The sequence below is a fragment of the Poromitra crassiceps genome, assembly GCF_964638095.1.
Source record: "Poromitra crassiceps genome assembly, chromosome: 29".
Taxonomy (NCBI): Eukaryota; Metazoa; Chordata; class Actinopteri; order Beryciformes; family Melamphaidae; genus Poromitra; species Poromitra crassiceps.
Genome location: NC_139641.1, coordinates 18,651,570 through 18,669,121, shown reverse-complemented (window position 1 = coordinate 18,669,121; position 17,552 = coordinate 18,651,570). Strand labels below are relative to the sequence as shown.

At 44.6% G+C, this 17,552-nt stretch overlaps 1 protein-coding gene across 1 annotated transcript in view; it reads right to left on the bottom strand.

Annotated features, from left to right (window-relative positions):
• The window catches only part of cmc1 (C-x(9)-C motif containing 1), a 14,477-nt gene extending 5,485 nt beyond the window's left edge, over positions 1 to 8,992 (bottom strand). Inside the window, exons 1-2 of the mRNA XM_083662539.1 lie at positions 8,890 to 8,992; positions 8,279 to 8,371 (exon numbers count right to left, since the gene is read on the bottom strand). Of these exons, the coding sequence (XP_083518665.1) occupies positions 8,279 to 8,371; positions 8,890 to 8,908 (112 nt within the window). The 5' untranslated portion in view covers positions 8,909 to 8,992. The remainder of the gene's footprint in view (positions 1 to 8,278; positions 8,372 to 8,889) is intronic.
• Positions 8,993 to 17,552: the final 8,560 nt, after the last annotated feature.

Genomic DNA, 17,552 nt, shown 5'->3' with positions numbered 1-17,552 from the left:
CCGCGCTGGTTGCATTCGTGGTTGTCCTGTTTCCACATCTGCACTGTAACAGTCAGCCCACTGCCCACAGATACAGTATATCTATGCCCCCACTGGGCAGTAAATATAGATGATCCTTCACATATCACAGTGGCCCAGGCTGGCCAGAGTTCATATTATTAACACAGCCTACATTGAGAGGAGAGTGTGATATGCAACTTTTAAGGCTATTAATGTCTGTGAAGGAAAAGACATATTGCCCGGTGCCTTACTGTTAAGGGAAGTTCCTCAAAAATTCTAAATCTGATAACTATTTTAGCAGCGTGCTAGACTGTACAGACACATGACTTATTTAAAGCAAAAAGGCCTAAGCAGGGGCATCAAGTGGTTTAGGGTTAGCAACTGTTAGCAACGCATTACAAACTACTCCAAAATTTAGGGTTGTCAAAAGTATCGATAGTATCGATAAAAGTCAATACTAAAAATCTGAAACGGATACAATACTCATTTGCAACAGGTATTGATAGTATCGATAAGTATCAATACAAAAAATTTGAAACGGATACAATACTCATTTGCAACTGTATCAATATCAGCAATGCTTTTCTCTTAATGAAAAATCTAACATACCACTGATTTCTCTCTCCCTGCAATTGGTGGGTATCTTTTGCTTCAACAAGTTCAAAGTATTCTGATAGGCTGATGACTAGAGCAGGGGCAATCTGCTGTGTTATGATAGGCTGATGACTAGAGCAGGTGTAATCTGCTGTGTTATGATAGGCTGATGACTAGAGCTGAGGTAATCTGCTGTGTAAGTGCAACGTTTTTAGTGAGTTTTATCAGGCCTAGATTATGGAGAAGCGTGCATCTATCTGTCTTTGGTTATTTTTTTATGCTCTTGAGGTGTTGTCGTCATCACGCCGCGTGGTATCGAAAATGGTATCGAGTATCGATATTTTCCTGGATATCGGTATCGTAGTATAAATTCTAGCATCGTGACATCCCTACTCCAAATGTGCATTCAATTCTAATTTATGTCATTTTCAACCTTTGTTGCGTGCCAAACCCCTCTCTCTCTCCTAAAGCCAGTCTCTCGCCCTTTATACAGCTTGCTACCACCTAATAAAGCAGAAAGACACCTAGAGAAAAACAAGGTGGGTGTTGGTTTGATTCCCACAATGGCCGTACGCCGCACAACAAAAGGCCAGGCTAAAGTGCTCTGTGGCCCGGCGTAGTCGTGGTGCGTTTGAGATGAAAGGTGCCGGCTCCTGAGTGTGTAAACGAGGTGCTGAAGGCTCAGAGTCGCCACCTTGTTAGCGAGCTCGTCCTCGAGGCTATAATTAACCCTCGTGCTGCAGTACTCCAATCTCCCACCGCAATCATCATCTGCATCAGCATGGTGATCACACAGACACTTTCATCAGGATGCACATGTCAAAAGGGGGAAGAAGGAAAAAATCAGCAAAACCAATTTGGAGGCAGAACAGTGCGACTAATCTAATCAACAAACGCCTCCTCTCTGTCCCGAGGTACTAATAGAGGCTGCAAAGGGCTGCCTTTGCTGGTCGCACATCAGCAGCTACACCAGAGGAAAATATATAGCTTACAGTCAGAGAGGGCCTATTCAATGGAAAGGGTGATGCCAGTTTCAGTTTAGGCTGTTATGCTATCGAAATTCAATATTGCAATACAAAAATGTGTCTATACGTTAGGGCATTCACGACTAGTGAATTTTACTAGTCAACTAGTCGTCACTAAAGGTAGTCGACTAGTCGATTTTTTTTTTCTTTAAGAAAGAACATGAGGTATTTACACGACATACATGGACTATCATATCCCACATCCCATATCAAGTCATTCATCTAGTTTGACAGTTATTGAGAGTTGATTTGAGTTAATGAGTTATTAATTTGAGTTAGTGTGGACCAGTGATGTCACTGGTCCACACTTTAACACTCAATAACTGTCAAATTAAATGACAGACTTCAAAACAGTTTACAGTTTTCTGATATACTACTGATGTTCTAATGATACAAAGCTGGTTGAAAATGGGCAGTGTTCCTTTAAGTGCCCTATTTTGGGACCTGAAGGTGACTAGTTTGCAGGTTTACCCTTCAGACAAGAAATTATTACGATTATCACAATATTAATCAGAGATAATTTCCTTAATATTTAGAATATCATATCATCTCACTTATTAATACTGCAGGTTTGCCCCTAGGTGGAGGCTTAGGGGGAGCTGCAGGGAAAGTACTGACATGAAAAAGGGTAAAGGGGACCTGATATATCAATTATAAATGATGCAACTCAAAGATGGGAGAAGGAATAACCTGAGACTGATTAGCACGGAGAAGCAATCAGCTGGCTGTGAGACATGTATATGACATTCACATGTACATAGCTGCGATCTGTTGAGAGAAGCTAGGATTTGCCTACACGCCACAACATCACATGTTGGGATGGGATTTCCAAGACACGCTAGGTGCTAAGTGAGAAAGTAACGAGGGTAGAGCAAACACATTGTTGATTTTGTTATTTTCAGATGATTTGTTGACGGCCTTATCCTTTAAAAACACAGGCCGGCGGTTGCACAAAACACCTTGAGTTAAGATGTTCCTTCAAGTCCGAGTTAAGGTTTCCATCAAATAAAATCGGTTGCACAAAACACCCTTATGTCTTCTCCTTACGGTTAAACATTTTAAGGAAAACTTAAAGGAGAAGACTTAAGCGGTGTTTTGTGCAACCGATTTTCTTTGATGGAAACCTTAACTCAGACTTTAAGGAAAATCAAGGCGTTTTGTGTGCAACCGTCCCCTGAGCTCTGCCAAAAAGTGACATCAGTTGTTGGTGGCATTCGGAAAGATGTGACCATGTGTGAACATGAAGCATCAGCACCCGATGGGGGACAAGAGCCACATCAGGAAAACAGCAGCTGCATGGAGGACTATGTACAGCAGCACACATGGGCAAAATACGGCCCGCGGGCCGCCACCTGTGTGGCCCGCAATGGAATTTAAAAAAACAAGAAAAAAGAAAAAAAAGGTACAGTGCACCTGAACGCAACATGCAAGATACCCGCTGAATAAGTGTCCAAATGTTCATGTCATATTCTGGCCAATACTCTTCTGTTATAGCATTTCAGTCTGGAATATGGAATATCTTTCAATAATCTTTATGACTAAAAGGCTACATTGAAGTAGAAATTTAAATAATTAACTTGCTGGTTTTGGATTTATTTAGCTTCAAGAGTGCATTTTTGTTCGTGTGACCCTCAACACAGGCTTTGAGAATCCCGGGCCACTTACTGATACTTATGCTTAAATTAACACACTCATATTCTGGTTTATTTCAAGAAAAACATTTCGGCTAGTGGACATTATAATTGGCTGGTAACTTTGAAATCTAGCAGCCATATTGGCAGGTGGTGAAAAAAGTTAATTTCAAGCCCTGCAGGGAGAGCAGGTGGTGACATAGGAGTAAGTGAGGAAAGGATGAAATATTGGTGGTTAAGACTGAATAATGACATCACAACTGTTAATTTAAAATGAGTTATTCCTCTAAACCTGCCTTCAAATGCCCAAAATTTTTCATGCTGGTGCCGTTCGGCCCTCAGCAAAATCTGGTAACGAGGACATTTTTTGTGGCCCTCTCTATCATCAAAGTTGCCCATCCATGGGTTACGGCATGACAATATTTGTTCGGCCCCCGGCAACAATCTGGGTTTCTCATGTGGCCCCCCATGAAAAATAGTTGCCCACCCCTGATGTACAGGTCAACAGGTCTAACCCACCTCAGCAGCAAGAAAGCCTGCCTGCTGCCATACAGGAGATTCTGATGCGTATAGGCAGGCATGCAGTCAACAGGAAGACACTGAACACACACAAAACAGCCCAGAAGAAGAGAGAGAAACCACAACTACAGAATGAGATGAGAAAGGGTGGAGGATGGAGGTGTGAAAATGAGGCGGACAGAGAGCTTTGTAATGAAAGGGGGGGGTTTCCACTAGCCACACACGGTGTCCCATCACCTCTGCCTGCCTGCCTGCCTGCCTGCCTGCCTGCCTGTGCACGGTGCCCGGGCCAGCGCTGCACATAAGACTACCCACACACTCTGTGTCCCATCAGCCCGCGCACGGTGTCCGGGCCAGCGCTTTGTTGAAACCACAAGTTGCTGCAGTAGACACAGGACATGGGCCAACACAAAGGCAGCCATCACTCCCGTGCCTGATGTATCAAACTGGCTCGTTCACTACAGAGGAAAAGGATTGATAAGCGGGTGCTTGCGTTGCTCACAGACATGCAGCGAAAACCCACAGTGAAAACCACACACAGCAATCAAAAGGCTAAAGCAGAGGAACACGATTTTTGTTCGAAGATGGAGAAACTCCTTAGAAGATACCAGTGTAGAAGAAGGTAACGGATCAAATAGGCGGCGGCAACAACTAGACTCTACTCCTCCTCGATGGACCGTAAGCTGCTCATGATGAAGTCCAAATCATAGAGAAGTCATCTACAAAGATGGAACAAAATCTTTGAATACGTCTCTACTGAGAGGATTAGAGAAGCGTGGCAGGGGGGAACTTGGTATTGATTTATCTGACTTTTTATGGGAAAGGAGTCTGTCTGCGGTACAACTCTGCTCAGTTAATAGCAGAGACCAGCTGATCCAATTTAAAGTTGTTCACCGTCTGCACTATTCCAAGCATAAATTACACAGAATCTTCCCTTCTGTCTCACCACTGTGTGACAGATGTCAGGTGTCAGAGGGCGCACCATCGAATGCTTTCTGGTTCTGCTCCTCACTAACGGGATTCTGGGCCAAGATATTTGACTTACAAAATAGCCCTTCAGCCGGAGGCAGAACTCAGTGTCTCCGGCTGCTCGGAGTCCTCTTTGAATTTCCCTACAGCCGTGCAACAGTCTCTGACAGACTGACACGGGACAACGGTTGCCAAGAAACTTATTTTGAAGGAATGGAAGTCCTCCTCTTCACCTTCTTTCCAACTGTAGCTGACGGACATGACCTCTGTTATATGGATGGAGAGACTTAGGTTCCTGAGGACCAATTCACTTAAAAAGTTTTCCACCATTTGGGACCCGTTTCTAGCCGACCTCGATGAGGTGACGGGTGACGGGTGACTCGCCTGTCTGGTTTCTCATGGACCCTTTTGCACAATATCTCTCATAAACACATAAGTAGAGCCCGACCGATATATCGGTCCACCGATATTATCGGCCGATATTGCCCGATAACCAATATATCGGTATCGGCCGATATGTTGGCCGATATGCCGATATTTTTTTATTTTGTATTTTTTAAGTTATAGACAGCATGTTGTGTATATTTGATCTTTTTTCTTAACTCAAATTATATTTTATATTTGTTCAGTTTGTGTTTTTGTATTTCTAGTTATTTATAATTATTAAATTCTGAGTTCGGTTTACAGTTTCATTGCATTGATGTCATTTTGGACAATAAAGTTGATTGATAAGCTGTAAAATATCCTCCCTAGATTACATATCTCAAGTCATGTCAAGTCATATCTTTGTCAAGTGTTTGATATTTGAGGGATCATTGCAAAATAATTGTGTAATATAACGGTGTATATATATAATATAAGAATATCGGCTGATATATCGATATCGGAATTTTTTTACTTCCTAATATCGGTATCGGTTTCGGCCTCCAAAATCCAGTATGGGTCGGGCTCTACACATAAGCACCTTATGAGGCTGGTAATGATGTTGTATGAGCAGCATGCGTGCTCAACAAATGATTGTTGTATAAAATGCGGTTAACAAGTTCACTCCAGTGAAACAACAAGTGTGTGCAGAGTTGCTTCTTGCACTTTCAGATTTACCCTCCTGTCATAGGTGTCAAATCGAGTCATGGTAGATGGAAGATGTGGGCTGCAAGAGTGCGTATTAACAATAGGGGTGTCAAGAATAATCGATTATAAGATGCATCGTGATGCAGATGTGCACGATTCTGCATCGATTCACAAATGTCAAAAATCGATTATTTAAAAATAATAATAATAATAATAATCAAATAAAATATAATGGAAGTACATGCAGTTGTTTATTTTAATTATGGATCATAATACAATGCAATTCCAAATGCACTTTGATTTTAAAAGTAGCCACACAGTGAGAAAAAAGAAAGTGAGAAAAAATAAATCATGTATTGCGGAAAAAAGTGATGCATCGATTGAAGATGCATCGAGATGCATCGATAATCGTAATCGAATCGAATCGTAGCCCTCTGAATCGTAATGGAATCGAATCGTGAGGCCAGTGAAGATTCACAGCCCTAATTAACAACATTATGAACCCCTTTACTTTACATAGGCATAATTGCAGATCTAGCCTGATATCAGAATGAATTGTCAACTCATTGCACTCCATTTCCCGAAGCAGCCAAAACTCAACTCAGTGGAGTGGGCGGAGTCTAAGGTCTGAACGTAGATCTGCAGACAGAGATGCCTGTGGCCACATTACCAGCACAGTGTCAATAAGCTTCTAATCCACATAGAGCAGCTCAATTAAATTAAATTTTGTGCACAGATCCAACCAGGAAGTAAAAGGTGGGAGGGGCACGGTGGCACAGTTGCCTCACAGCAAGAAGGTCCTGGGTTCGATTCCCACCTGAGGGCATGCCCCCCCCCCCCCCCCCCCCCATGTCTTCGGTGCAGCTCGAGGTGGGCTTTCTTGTGAAAATGGCCTTTCTCTATGGAGTTTGCATTAGTGATGGGAATTACAGCTCTTTGAAGGGAGACGGATCTTATGGCGCCGTTCCTTTCCGAGAGCTGTTCAAAATAGCGGTTCCTTGTTCCCTTTTTTTTTTGGGGGGGGGGGGGGCGTTTATCTGCGAAATCACTAGGATAATGATACGGTACGATTTGGATCAGATTTGATCTTAGACGCACCACTGTTTCATTTTGCATCAGTGGACTGCAGCAGCATTACATTACTCATACAGTATTTCCAGACCTGATGTCAATGATCTGCATTGTAAACATGACACAAGGTGACATCATATCCATCTGCTTAGTCAGTGAATTTACTTCTTCTACGAAATGTGTTGTGTAAATAAAATTGGCTTTCCTTGAATGCAATTCATGCAACACTTCGCTGCTCAGAAAGTCGGCAGATGCACTCGGCGGCGTAGCCCGTTTTGATAAGCTGAGTCCGCCCACCCAGGCCAGTTACAGCATCATGCGCCGGTAGCAATTAACGAGTGCACCTATCCTCCCTGCTCAGCGGGCTAGCAGCAGAGGGAGGTCTAACCTGTGTGTGTGGTGGGGAGTGGCAGGCAGTGAAATTTGGGCACAACATTAAAATGAACGGCTCTCAAGTAGGACTCCTCGGTTCCCTTCGTTCATAGCAAAGAGCCGTTCAATAGATTCAGATCGTTCGCGAACGTCACATCACTAGTTTGCATGTTCTCCCCGTGCTCCAATATGAACGCCCCCATTAAAACCATGCAAGAAGATCCCCGCCTGACCGATGACAACGGTGATGAAGATGGTCCCCGGGCAGCGGGCTCTGTAGCTCAAAAGCTGCCCACTGCTCCTCAAGAGGAAGGACGCGCTTTGTCTGGGTTCAACAGAGACTGAATTTCACCGCTGGCCACTATTAGCATGAGCGTGTGTGTGTGTGTGTGTGTGTGTGTGTGTGTGTGGCTGCATGCATGTCAACAATCATGTAGCAGCTGCTACCATTACATATGACAAGTATGCCTATGTTATTGCACCTGTGCAAACAGAATGTTTAATCATGTTTTTAAGGTGTCTACGCTAGAAAAGAAAAGGAAAAGTTTACTGTTATTGCTTGTTGTTCTCTTGTTTTACTGCATCTATATGCCCTGTTTTTGCACTGTTATTTTGCACTATGTTGTAAACGGAGTTCACAGCACAAGAATTTCACGCGTGATACTTGTACTACGGAGTGACAATAAAAATCTTGAATCTTGAATGTGTTGTGGCTGTTGTGTGATGAAATAAAGACAGGTTTGTTCATCTGGTTTGTTTTTAATGCAAATAAAGCAGGTGACGAGACTGCTCAGACAATAACATACATTCTCAGGATCCTTGTGGATGGACCGAACAAGTCGAACTGACCCAGGAGGTCCAATGCAGTGGGTATAGGCTACACTGGAAATTAATTTTGATGCCAGCTGTGTTTCCAGCAAATTCACATCATATCAATCCAGCTACAGGATTCATGTTCACAACAGGTAGGTAAGGGGGTCTCTGTAATGTGTGCTTTGTTTTCAGGTAGGTGAGGTGCTTACATACCTTCAACTTTCTCAACACAGCGTTCCTTGGCTTTCTCCCTCATCAACTTGGGAATCAGGACATCCAACTCCACATGCCTCAGAAATGGCTCCTCTGAGGAAACAAGACAGTGAGGCCATTTACACCTGGCGCCAACATGCGTTTTCTGTGATCAGATTGCAATCAGATTGTGTTTTATCACTTGAAATGCAAGGTGTGTTTACCCCCAAAACGCATTGAAGAAGGATTGCAATCTGATCGGCCAAACCACCTCCGGAGGTGGTCAGGGATGCATTGTGTACACATTGAACACAAGTGTAAATGCAATGTGTCCTCTCAATCTGGATACAGCAACTTTATGCGGATTGAGAGGACACCCATTTCTGTAATCTGATTGCAATCAGAGTGCAGAAAATGCATGTTAGCGCCAGGTGTAAATGGAATCTATGTGTAATAGCAGATATTGAGCATAACCATGTCTCTTTAGCTAGGCCGAGGTATAGCTATCATTACTTGTTGTTAGCTTAGATAGCTAACTGAACAACTCTGTAACGTTAGGGTTAGGTGCGTGTGTATTTGTGAAACGTATAATAACGTATGTCGTGAAATGTATCTGCATAAATGTACAGCACCTGCTTTAGCTGCCTCCATTATAACGGCGATTGAGTCTCAAAACATGACAATGTGACCTCTCGACGTACACTGAAATACTTCCGCTGAGGTAGTCGACTAGCGTCAAAATAAACTACAATTCCCACATTTCCAACCCGGAAGTAACGGAAAGCGAATGAGCATTTGTCATCCTGCCTCTGATTGACTGACTGCACTCGGCCTGCTTCCCAGGCGAGCCAGAAGTAATCTCAAACGAGCCTAGATTTCATTCAATGTCACGATGCATTATTATTACTATAACTAGATAGGCTATTAGTGGTGTGTTTGCTGGACAGCTAACATTCATATTTTATTAAAATGACTATGCAGTCAGTTAGTTTCTGCTGAGGATAGACGGTTTTCACCAGCTGCAACCCCACAGCACTTCCTTTTTCTCAGCTTCTTCTTGTGTTTTATGGCGGTTGGCATCCTTAAATGTTGCATTACCACCACCTGAATTGTATCGGCTTCACAGTGCTAACTATTGACAGTGTCCACTTTCTCAGCTATTCAGGGGAAAACACTGACATAGCCTACTTCTATTTATATTTTTGCTATGTAAACGTTTAAATGTAAAGATAGGCCTATGCGTGCAATAACGTACTGATAGTCAGCTTACTCTGCACCTTAACATGTAGCTTTTATTAGCCTCTCAGGCTAGCTCCGGGACGCAATCTTTTTGTTCCCCATGATGGCGAAGGCATGACCCGCCCCTCTCTGCCTCTAATTGGCTGACTGCACTCGCCTGCTTCCCAGGCGAGCCAGAAGTCATCTCAAACGAGCCTATACTTTCATTCAATGTCACAATGCTGCGGGGGGAAGTAGGCTACTTCATAGCTTAACTACGAAAATAGTGTCCGCTGTTTATCTCCCTTTCTGCTGCAGCATGTTGAAGAAATAAATGTTCAGTTTGAACAACACCCATTCTGGTCATTATAGAGCAAGATGATCGCTTCCGCTACCTCTCCTCTGGTTCCCCCTCTCTCCTCTCCCCCTCTCCCCTCCTCTCCTCTGGTTCCCCCTCTCTCCTCTCCCCTCTGGTTCGCCCTCTCTCCTCTCCCCTCTGGTTCCACCTCTCTCCTCTCCCCCTCTGCTCTCCTCTGGTTCGCCCTCTCTCCTCTCCCCTCTGGTTCGCCCTCTCTCCTCTCCCCTCCTCCCCTCTGGTTCCCCCTCTCTCCTCTCCCCCTCTCTCCCCTCTGCTCTCCTCTGGTTCGCCCTCTCTCCTCTCCCCTCTGGTTCACCCTCTCTCCTCTCCTCTGGTTCCCCCTCTCTCCTCTCCCCCTCTGTTCGCCTCTGGTTCCCCCTCTCTCCTCTCCCCTCTGGTTCCCCCTCTCTCCTCTCCTCTCCTCTGGTTCCCCCTCTCTCCTCTCCCCCTCTCTCCCCTCTGTTCGCCTCTGGTTCCCCCTCTCTCCTCTCCCCTCTGGTTCCCCCTCTCTCCTCTCCCCCTCTCCCCTCCTCTGGTTCCCCCACTCTCCTCTCCCCCTCTCCCCTCCTCTCCTCTCCCCCTCTCCCCTCCTCTGGTTCCCCCACTCTCCTCTCCCCCTCTCCCCTCCTCTCCTCTCCCCCACCCACCCCCATCTGCGGTCGCCTTTTATACACTTCCCAAACAACGCAGGACAACGTGATTGGCTGGCTCAGATTTGAACAGATCTGAGCCAGCCAATCGCGTTATCCTGTGATGACGTAATGTCCTGGGCCCCATGACCGGATGGACCATATATGGACTTCCCCCCCCCCCTGGCTGCGCTATCATAGCTGCTGACTGCACTATCCGTCAGATCCGTAACATGGACGTTACTCTGCAGAAACTACAGTAACAAAATCACGAATTGCTCTGTTTTTGGAGCTCTGCATGTCTGTGTTTGTCTAGTTAATGTGTTAACGTTAGCTAACGGCTAACATTCGCTAGTTAGCCAACCAACCAGCAGCTAACATTAGCTAGCTAGCTAGCTTACCGGAAGCGATATTTTTTTGGATGATGGCGAAGGTATAACCCACCCCTGGCCCTCTCTGCCTCTGATTGGCAGCGTTATAAACCAACACACTGGCGTCTTTCATGCAGGCTAGCAAGCGTAACTGCTGTCTGTCTGAGTCTGACCCACTGAGTTTGACGGTCTGACCACAGACTGTAACAGATGTAATGCAGGATAGCCAAGCGAACGTGTTTGGATGGAAGTTTGACGCTAGGCCAATCAGAGGCAGAGAGGGGCGGGTTATGCCTTCGCATAGCCTTCGCCATCATCCGAAAAAAAATATCGCCTCCGGGACAACAACGCTTCCTACCCAGCGTGTGCACGTCTTTCCGACAGGGGTGGTTGTTATGGCAACTATCAACAACAACAACAACAACTACTACTACTAACTACTACAAGACATAAAGACCGAAATAGGCTACCTTGTTAATGTGTCTGTCGGAGACACGGCCTAACGTTAACATTTAATATGAGCTGAATATCAGCCTGCGCTCAGCTATGTATACAGGAAGTAAACCGGATATTCAGGTGGGTTGTGACGGTTGTTATTGTTGTCAAGTTAAAACTGTCTAAGGGTCATCTAAACATTTGTTCATAACGTGAGCAGCAGGTGCAACACAACATTAAATCAACAACTAAACAAGCATGATTGTCATTCGAAATTTCATCACCTTGTTTCATCTGATTAATATTTAAATTCAAATACATGTCATTCTTGTGTTACAATGAGCTGAATTAGTTCACTATAAATGACCCTGATCCTGATCAATTCTCTGTCTATAGGCTACATGCGTGCACTGCCAAGAGTAGCGGCAGCGTTATAAACCATAAAAACATAAACACACTGGCGTCTTTAATGCAGGCTAGCAAGCATACGCTGCAGAGGCAGAGAGGGGCGGGTGATGCCTTCGCATAGCCTTCGCCATCATCCGAAACCGTCACCTCGTTCTTTCCATGTTCACCGTTTTGCGTTTACAAAGTCGTCACTGAACTCAAGTCATTTTATTTATAAGGTGCCAAATCATAACAAGAGTGATCTCGTGAAACGTGACACATAAAGACCAAACTCTTTATTTTAGACCCAACGAAACAATTCCCAGTTCCCCCACATGAGCAAGCACCTGGCGACGACGGCAAGCGAAAAACTCCACCTTTAAGGTAAGAAACCTCGAACAACAGACCTCATAATAAATAATAACAGTAGCTAATAATAGCCTAACAATAACAACTATAGAAAAGTACAAATATGGCCAGTAATATAATAATAGTAATTATGTAGGCTAATTGCACCAAAGATAATCACAATCATAAAAACATAAAAAAAAAAACATTTAAAGCAAGGCTGTGAAAGGCTCAGGGTGCCTTCTCCTGACTCCATTCCATCTGGAGGTACCCTACTGTCTAACAATCCATTTTCAATACGCTATAGCTACAGCTGGTTTGCATCAAGGGCTCCTAAAACGGACACAAATTAGACCACAGACCCCCCCCCCCCCCCCATTTGATGAGATTTTGTCCAAGGGTCCCCCATCTGATACAAATTTGGCTTTTAGACTTAGACTTAGACTTAGACTTATCTTTATTTGTCCCAGAAGGGAAATTCATTTTCACTGTCCTGTACATTATAAGGAAGAAATTCTTACGCCAGTGTGCAGAGAGGACATAACAAAAACAGCAACATACATGACATCAACAGAGACAATAACAATGTGGAAAGACAGACAACACATCAGCGGGGCCTGCTGTTCAGAGCAGCTATGGCTGCCGGGATCAGGCTTTTCCCGAGGCGAGCTCTTCTAAATTTCATTGTCCTGTACCTGCGCCCTGAGGGCAGTGGGATGAGGTGTTGGTTGAGTGGGTTCTGTACCTGCGCCCTGAGGGCAGTGGGATGAGGTGTTGGTTGAGTGGGTGTGTGATGTCCTGTTCTATTGAGTGTGCGAAGCGTGTGATGGACTGGTTATTTAGCTCTGTGAGGTTGGGTGTGGGGAGACCAATGATCTTGGAAGCTGTGTTTGTGATGCGTGTTAGTTTGGTCCGGTTGGTGACAGAAAGCATGGTGTAGAAACATGTGGAACAGTACAGAATGATTGGTTGGATGATGCTCTGATAGAGTAACAGCAGGAGATGGGGTGCAACATATAGTCCTTTGAGTTTCCGGATGGCTGACAGTCTTTGTTGGCTCCTTTTTTGAATGTCCTTGGTGTGCTGATCAAAGGTGAGTTTATTGTCCATTGTTATGCCCAGATATTTAAAACTGTCCACTGTCTCGACTGTTTGGCTGTTGATGATGACGGGGGGCTGAGGTGAGGGGGGGCTGATCACTAGTTCTTTTGTTTTATTGACGTTGATGTGTAGATGGTTGTCCGCACACCACTGGGTGAAGTGTGTGATTGTGTTGTTGTAGTCCAGAACAGAGTGGTTGTCGGAGAGAAGTGCGAGAATGGCTTTTAGATGTTTTATTAGGCTACAGAAAGTGTATGAAACCCTACCCATGACCAAAACAGTCATAACGTGTCATTGTGTTACTTATGGATGGAATTAAAGTGTGTGTGTGTGTGTGTGTGTGTGTGTGTGTGTGTGTGTGTGTGTGAGTGAGAGAGCAGGAAAAGAAGAAGAAATGGCACAAAATTGAGGATGAGAGAAGGGGATGAGAGATAAATAATAAATAAATAATATCCCCTTAGCTATACAATTGTTACAATATTCCTAAAATATCCCTATATTCCTATAACATCCCAATAATATTCTCAGAATAGTCCTGCAGTTAGTCAGCACAGTTCAGTATAGTGAGTTAACAGTAACGGGTATCTTTACTTTACTTTATTTCATTTAGCAGACGGCTTTCTCCAAAGCGACGTACAGAGGTATGCAAAACATAGAAACAGGTATACAGACATCGACACCAGCAATAATAATAAATACAAACAAGGTTAAAAAAAAAGGTAAACTAAACTTTACCACTATTCCTTCAGAAGTTGTAGTTGTCATAGACTGTGTTGCATAGTTGATTGCTCTATTGCTGACAAAAATGTGTTATTGTAAGTCACTTTGGATAAAAGCGTCTGCCAAAGGACGTAATGTAATGTAATGTAATGTAACGTAATGTAATGTAATGTAAAAACGACCGTAAAAAGTGCAAGAAATCACAGGTTGGTGACAACAATTATTAAAATCAAGCCATGAGCAACGAAGAAGAAGAGGAAGAAGGTAGGGTGAGGGGGGATCAAAGTGGAGTGAAAAAAGATGTGTTTTTAGCCTTTTCCTAAACATGGGGAGTGACTCTGCTGTCCTAACCATAGGGGGAAGGTCATTCCACCATTTGGGGGCGAGGCAGGAAAAAAGTCTCTGATCGAGAGCGACCCTTGAGCCCGCGAAGCAAGGGAGGGGCGAGACGGCCTGAGCTAGTGGAGGGGCGGAGGGAGCGGTGAGAGGTTTGGAACTTGACCATAGGTTGAAGGTACTGGGGGGCTGTTGAGTGGACAGCCCTGTAGGCTAGAACCAGGGTCTTGAATTTGATACGTGACAGGATGGGAAGCCAATGGAGGTCACGGAGGAGAGGGGTGACGTGGGAGAATTTAGATTGGTTGAAAACGAGGCGGGCCGCAGAATTCTGGATGAGTTGAAGGGGTTGGATGGCAGAGGAGGGGAGACCGTCTAGAGAAGAACGTTACAATAATCTATGCGTGATATGACAAGTGCCTGGACTAAAAGTTGGGTTGCTTCTCTGGTTAAAAACGGGCGGATTTTCCTGATGTTGTAGACGGAGAACACAAGGGGGCCTCAAGAGTTAGATTACTAGGAGTCCCTTGCCGCTAAAACATCAGAGCCCTGACATTGGCAGCCCAGTAATAGTGCCTAAACACTGGTAGGCCCGCACAGAGGATCTTTGATCTTGATGGGCCAACACTTACCGGCACAGGCCCAAAGACTGGGCCTGCTGCGGTGGAACAACCACGGTAGTTGGATTAGGTGACCTTGGGATCCGATGCATAGATGGTGGAAGATGTTGGTGCTGGAGCCAGCTAACAGCCTTCAGTATCTTGTGATACTTTATGGTATTTTTCTGTCTTGTCCAATGGTAGGCTACCCCGGTCACACTGACTGTTTGTGCTGTGTGTATAGTGTGTGTGCAGTTTACTGGATTACTGTAGCCGTTCCCCCACCGTCACTGTGCGCCCTGCCGTTCCATCTTCCACATGGATGAGAGGTGTGTGTGTGTGTGGATGTGTGTGTGTGTGTGTGTGTGTGTGTGTGTGTGTGTGTGTGTGTGTGTGTGTGTGTGTGTGTGTGTGTGTGTGTGTGTGTGTGTGTGTGTGTGTGTGTGTGTGTGTGTGTGTGTGTGTGTGTGTGTGTGTGTGAGTGAGAGAGAGATAAACTTTAAGAAATGCTCCTCTTCATGCAATAAGCATAGCCCTGCTCTACATTCTCGCACACCTGGACACCACAGGAACCTACGCCAGCCAGGGTCCTGTTTGTGGACTTTAGCTCGGCCTGCTGCACGAGAAGCTCTCCCAGCTGGGCATGCCCAACTCCACCTGCAGATGGTCCACATCAGACTTCCTGACTGACAGGAAGCAGCATGTAAGGCTGGGCATATCACCAACTCCCGGACCATCAGCACCGGAGCTGCCCAGGGTGCATGGCGTCCTCTCTCCATACCTCCCACTATACACAACAGCTGCACCTCCAGTCACCAGTCCATCAAGCTCCTGAAATTTGCAGATGACACCACCTTCATAGCGCTCATCTCTAAGGGAGACGAGTCTGCATGCAGGCAGGAGATCGACCTGGTGCAGTCAAAACAACCTGGAGCTCAATCATAGGCGGAGTTTGACTTTTAGCTTTGGGGGGGCCACTTCTGCAGGAGACAGACATTTGACACTTTTTTTTTGGGCCGTTTTACATTTGAAATTCTGCCCGTTTGAAGCCAGATTTAGAGGAATATCTCATTTTAAGGCTGGCATCACCATGGTCTCTCTCTAATTATTGTTTAATAAGTATAAGAATGGAAATATAAGAAATATTAGAATATGAGTAGAATTACAGAACATTAATACTCATTATTGTATGTTTAGTAATGTAATGTATATTATATAGCGCTTCACTGTTCACTGTTGCTTTTGACCGTGCTCAAAGACACTTTACAAATAAAGGATAAAAAAACTTTAATAAAGAGAGAAAATATTAAAATAGATGAGAGAGAGAGAGGGGGGGGGAGAGAGATAAATATTATAGGTCAAAAGCAACAGTGAAAAGGGCTTTTTTGGAAAGATGACATAATGAGTATGAAAGACAATGAGTTTTGGTCTGTCAGATGTGACTGGGGAGGGCATTCCAGAGGGAGGGGGCGGCTGCAGCAAGGCCCTGTCAGAGGCCCCCCTGTCACAGCTTTAGATACCTGTGATGCTTGTCAAAGTGGATATCTTATGATCATATTCAGCCAGACAGTGAGATGGAGATTTACAATGGTGAGCAATTTTCTTTTTTTCTTTTTTTTACAACTGGGGGGGGCCTGGCCCCCCCATTAACTCCGCCCATGAGCTCAATGCCCAAAAGACAGTGGAGATGATGGTGGACTACAGGAAAAACGCAGCTAACCCTAACCCTAACCCTTTGTCACTTTGTTACTTAAAGGACTTTTACTTGACATGTTGCATGGACATTTACATTCACATTTTACATAGACATTATCCCGGCTGCTCAAGATTATCATTGGAGAAAATGGCCGCTTAGTGCCTGCACCTGGCAGAATTTCTAGCCCATAATAAACTAACTAATAATTTGGCCAATTGTATGTAACATACAAAATAAAGCAAACGACAATGTCTAAGAATGCAACGCCATGTAACTGTCTCGTTAAACTCGCATTCCAGGGAATTACGTTAACGTCTGCAGGTCTTATAAGACGTAAGTGGCGCGTGCCGTGCTCGGAGGAGAGTGAAAACCATCTGAAGCTTTCTATGTTGGAGTCCAGGTATGTTTTGTACAAGGACGTCTCTCAGTGTGTTGCTGTTAACTGCCCATTTTGTTGTTTTCTTTTTATTGATCTCATCTTTTTCCTCTTCGACTTGATTTGTATCAGTGATGCAGGCAGCGTGTGCTCTTGCAAAGCGCCTGGCTGGCTTGCTGAGGAGTTGTAAACAGAGCTGGTTTGACAGTTGACAGCTGAGAGCCGGCTTCTGTCAGCTGACAACATCCTCATCTCCGAATAGCTGTTATTTTTGATAAACTGAGCACACAGGGGTAATCTAAATAGTTACTTTGACCGACTCCATTTATTTCTAAACTTATAAAAGTGCCATATTAAACCTTAACGGTGGATAGAGCTCAAGCGGCTCTGTCGTCATCCTGGTGCATTGATATGAACGATGAACAGACCATTTAGCTAGGTGTACATTATCACTGTACATTATCACAAATTAATGGACACCCTGCAGCCAATCAGAATCAAGTATTCACCCAGACCATGGTATAATAAAACTATCTTGTCTCTTGTATCTTCAGACCACTACGCACCGGCGCACATCTGGCTATGGGAGCACCAAGGAGGAAAACAACCCACAGTTCGATTCAATCCAACCAAACAAGGTAGGTGCACTGAAAACGCCCTCTGGTGCCACCTGTAGTCTGCAGTTTAGGTTTAGGTTTTGTTTTGGTCATTCGATATTTGT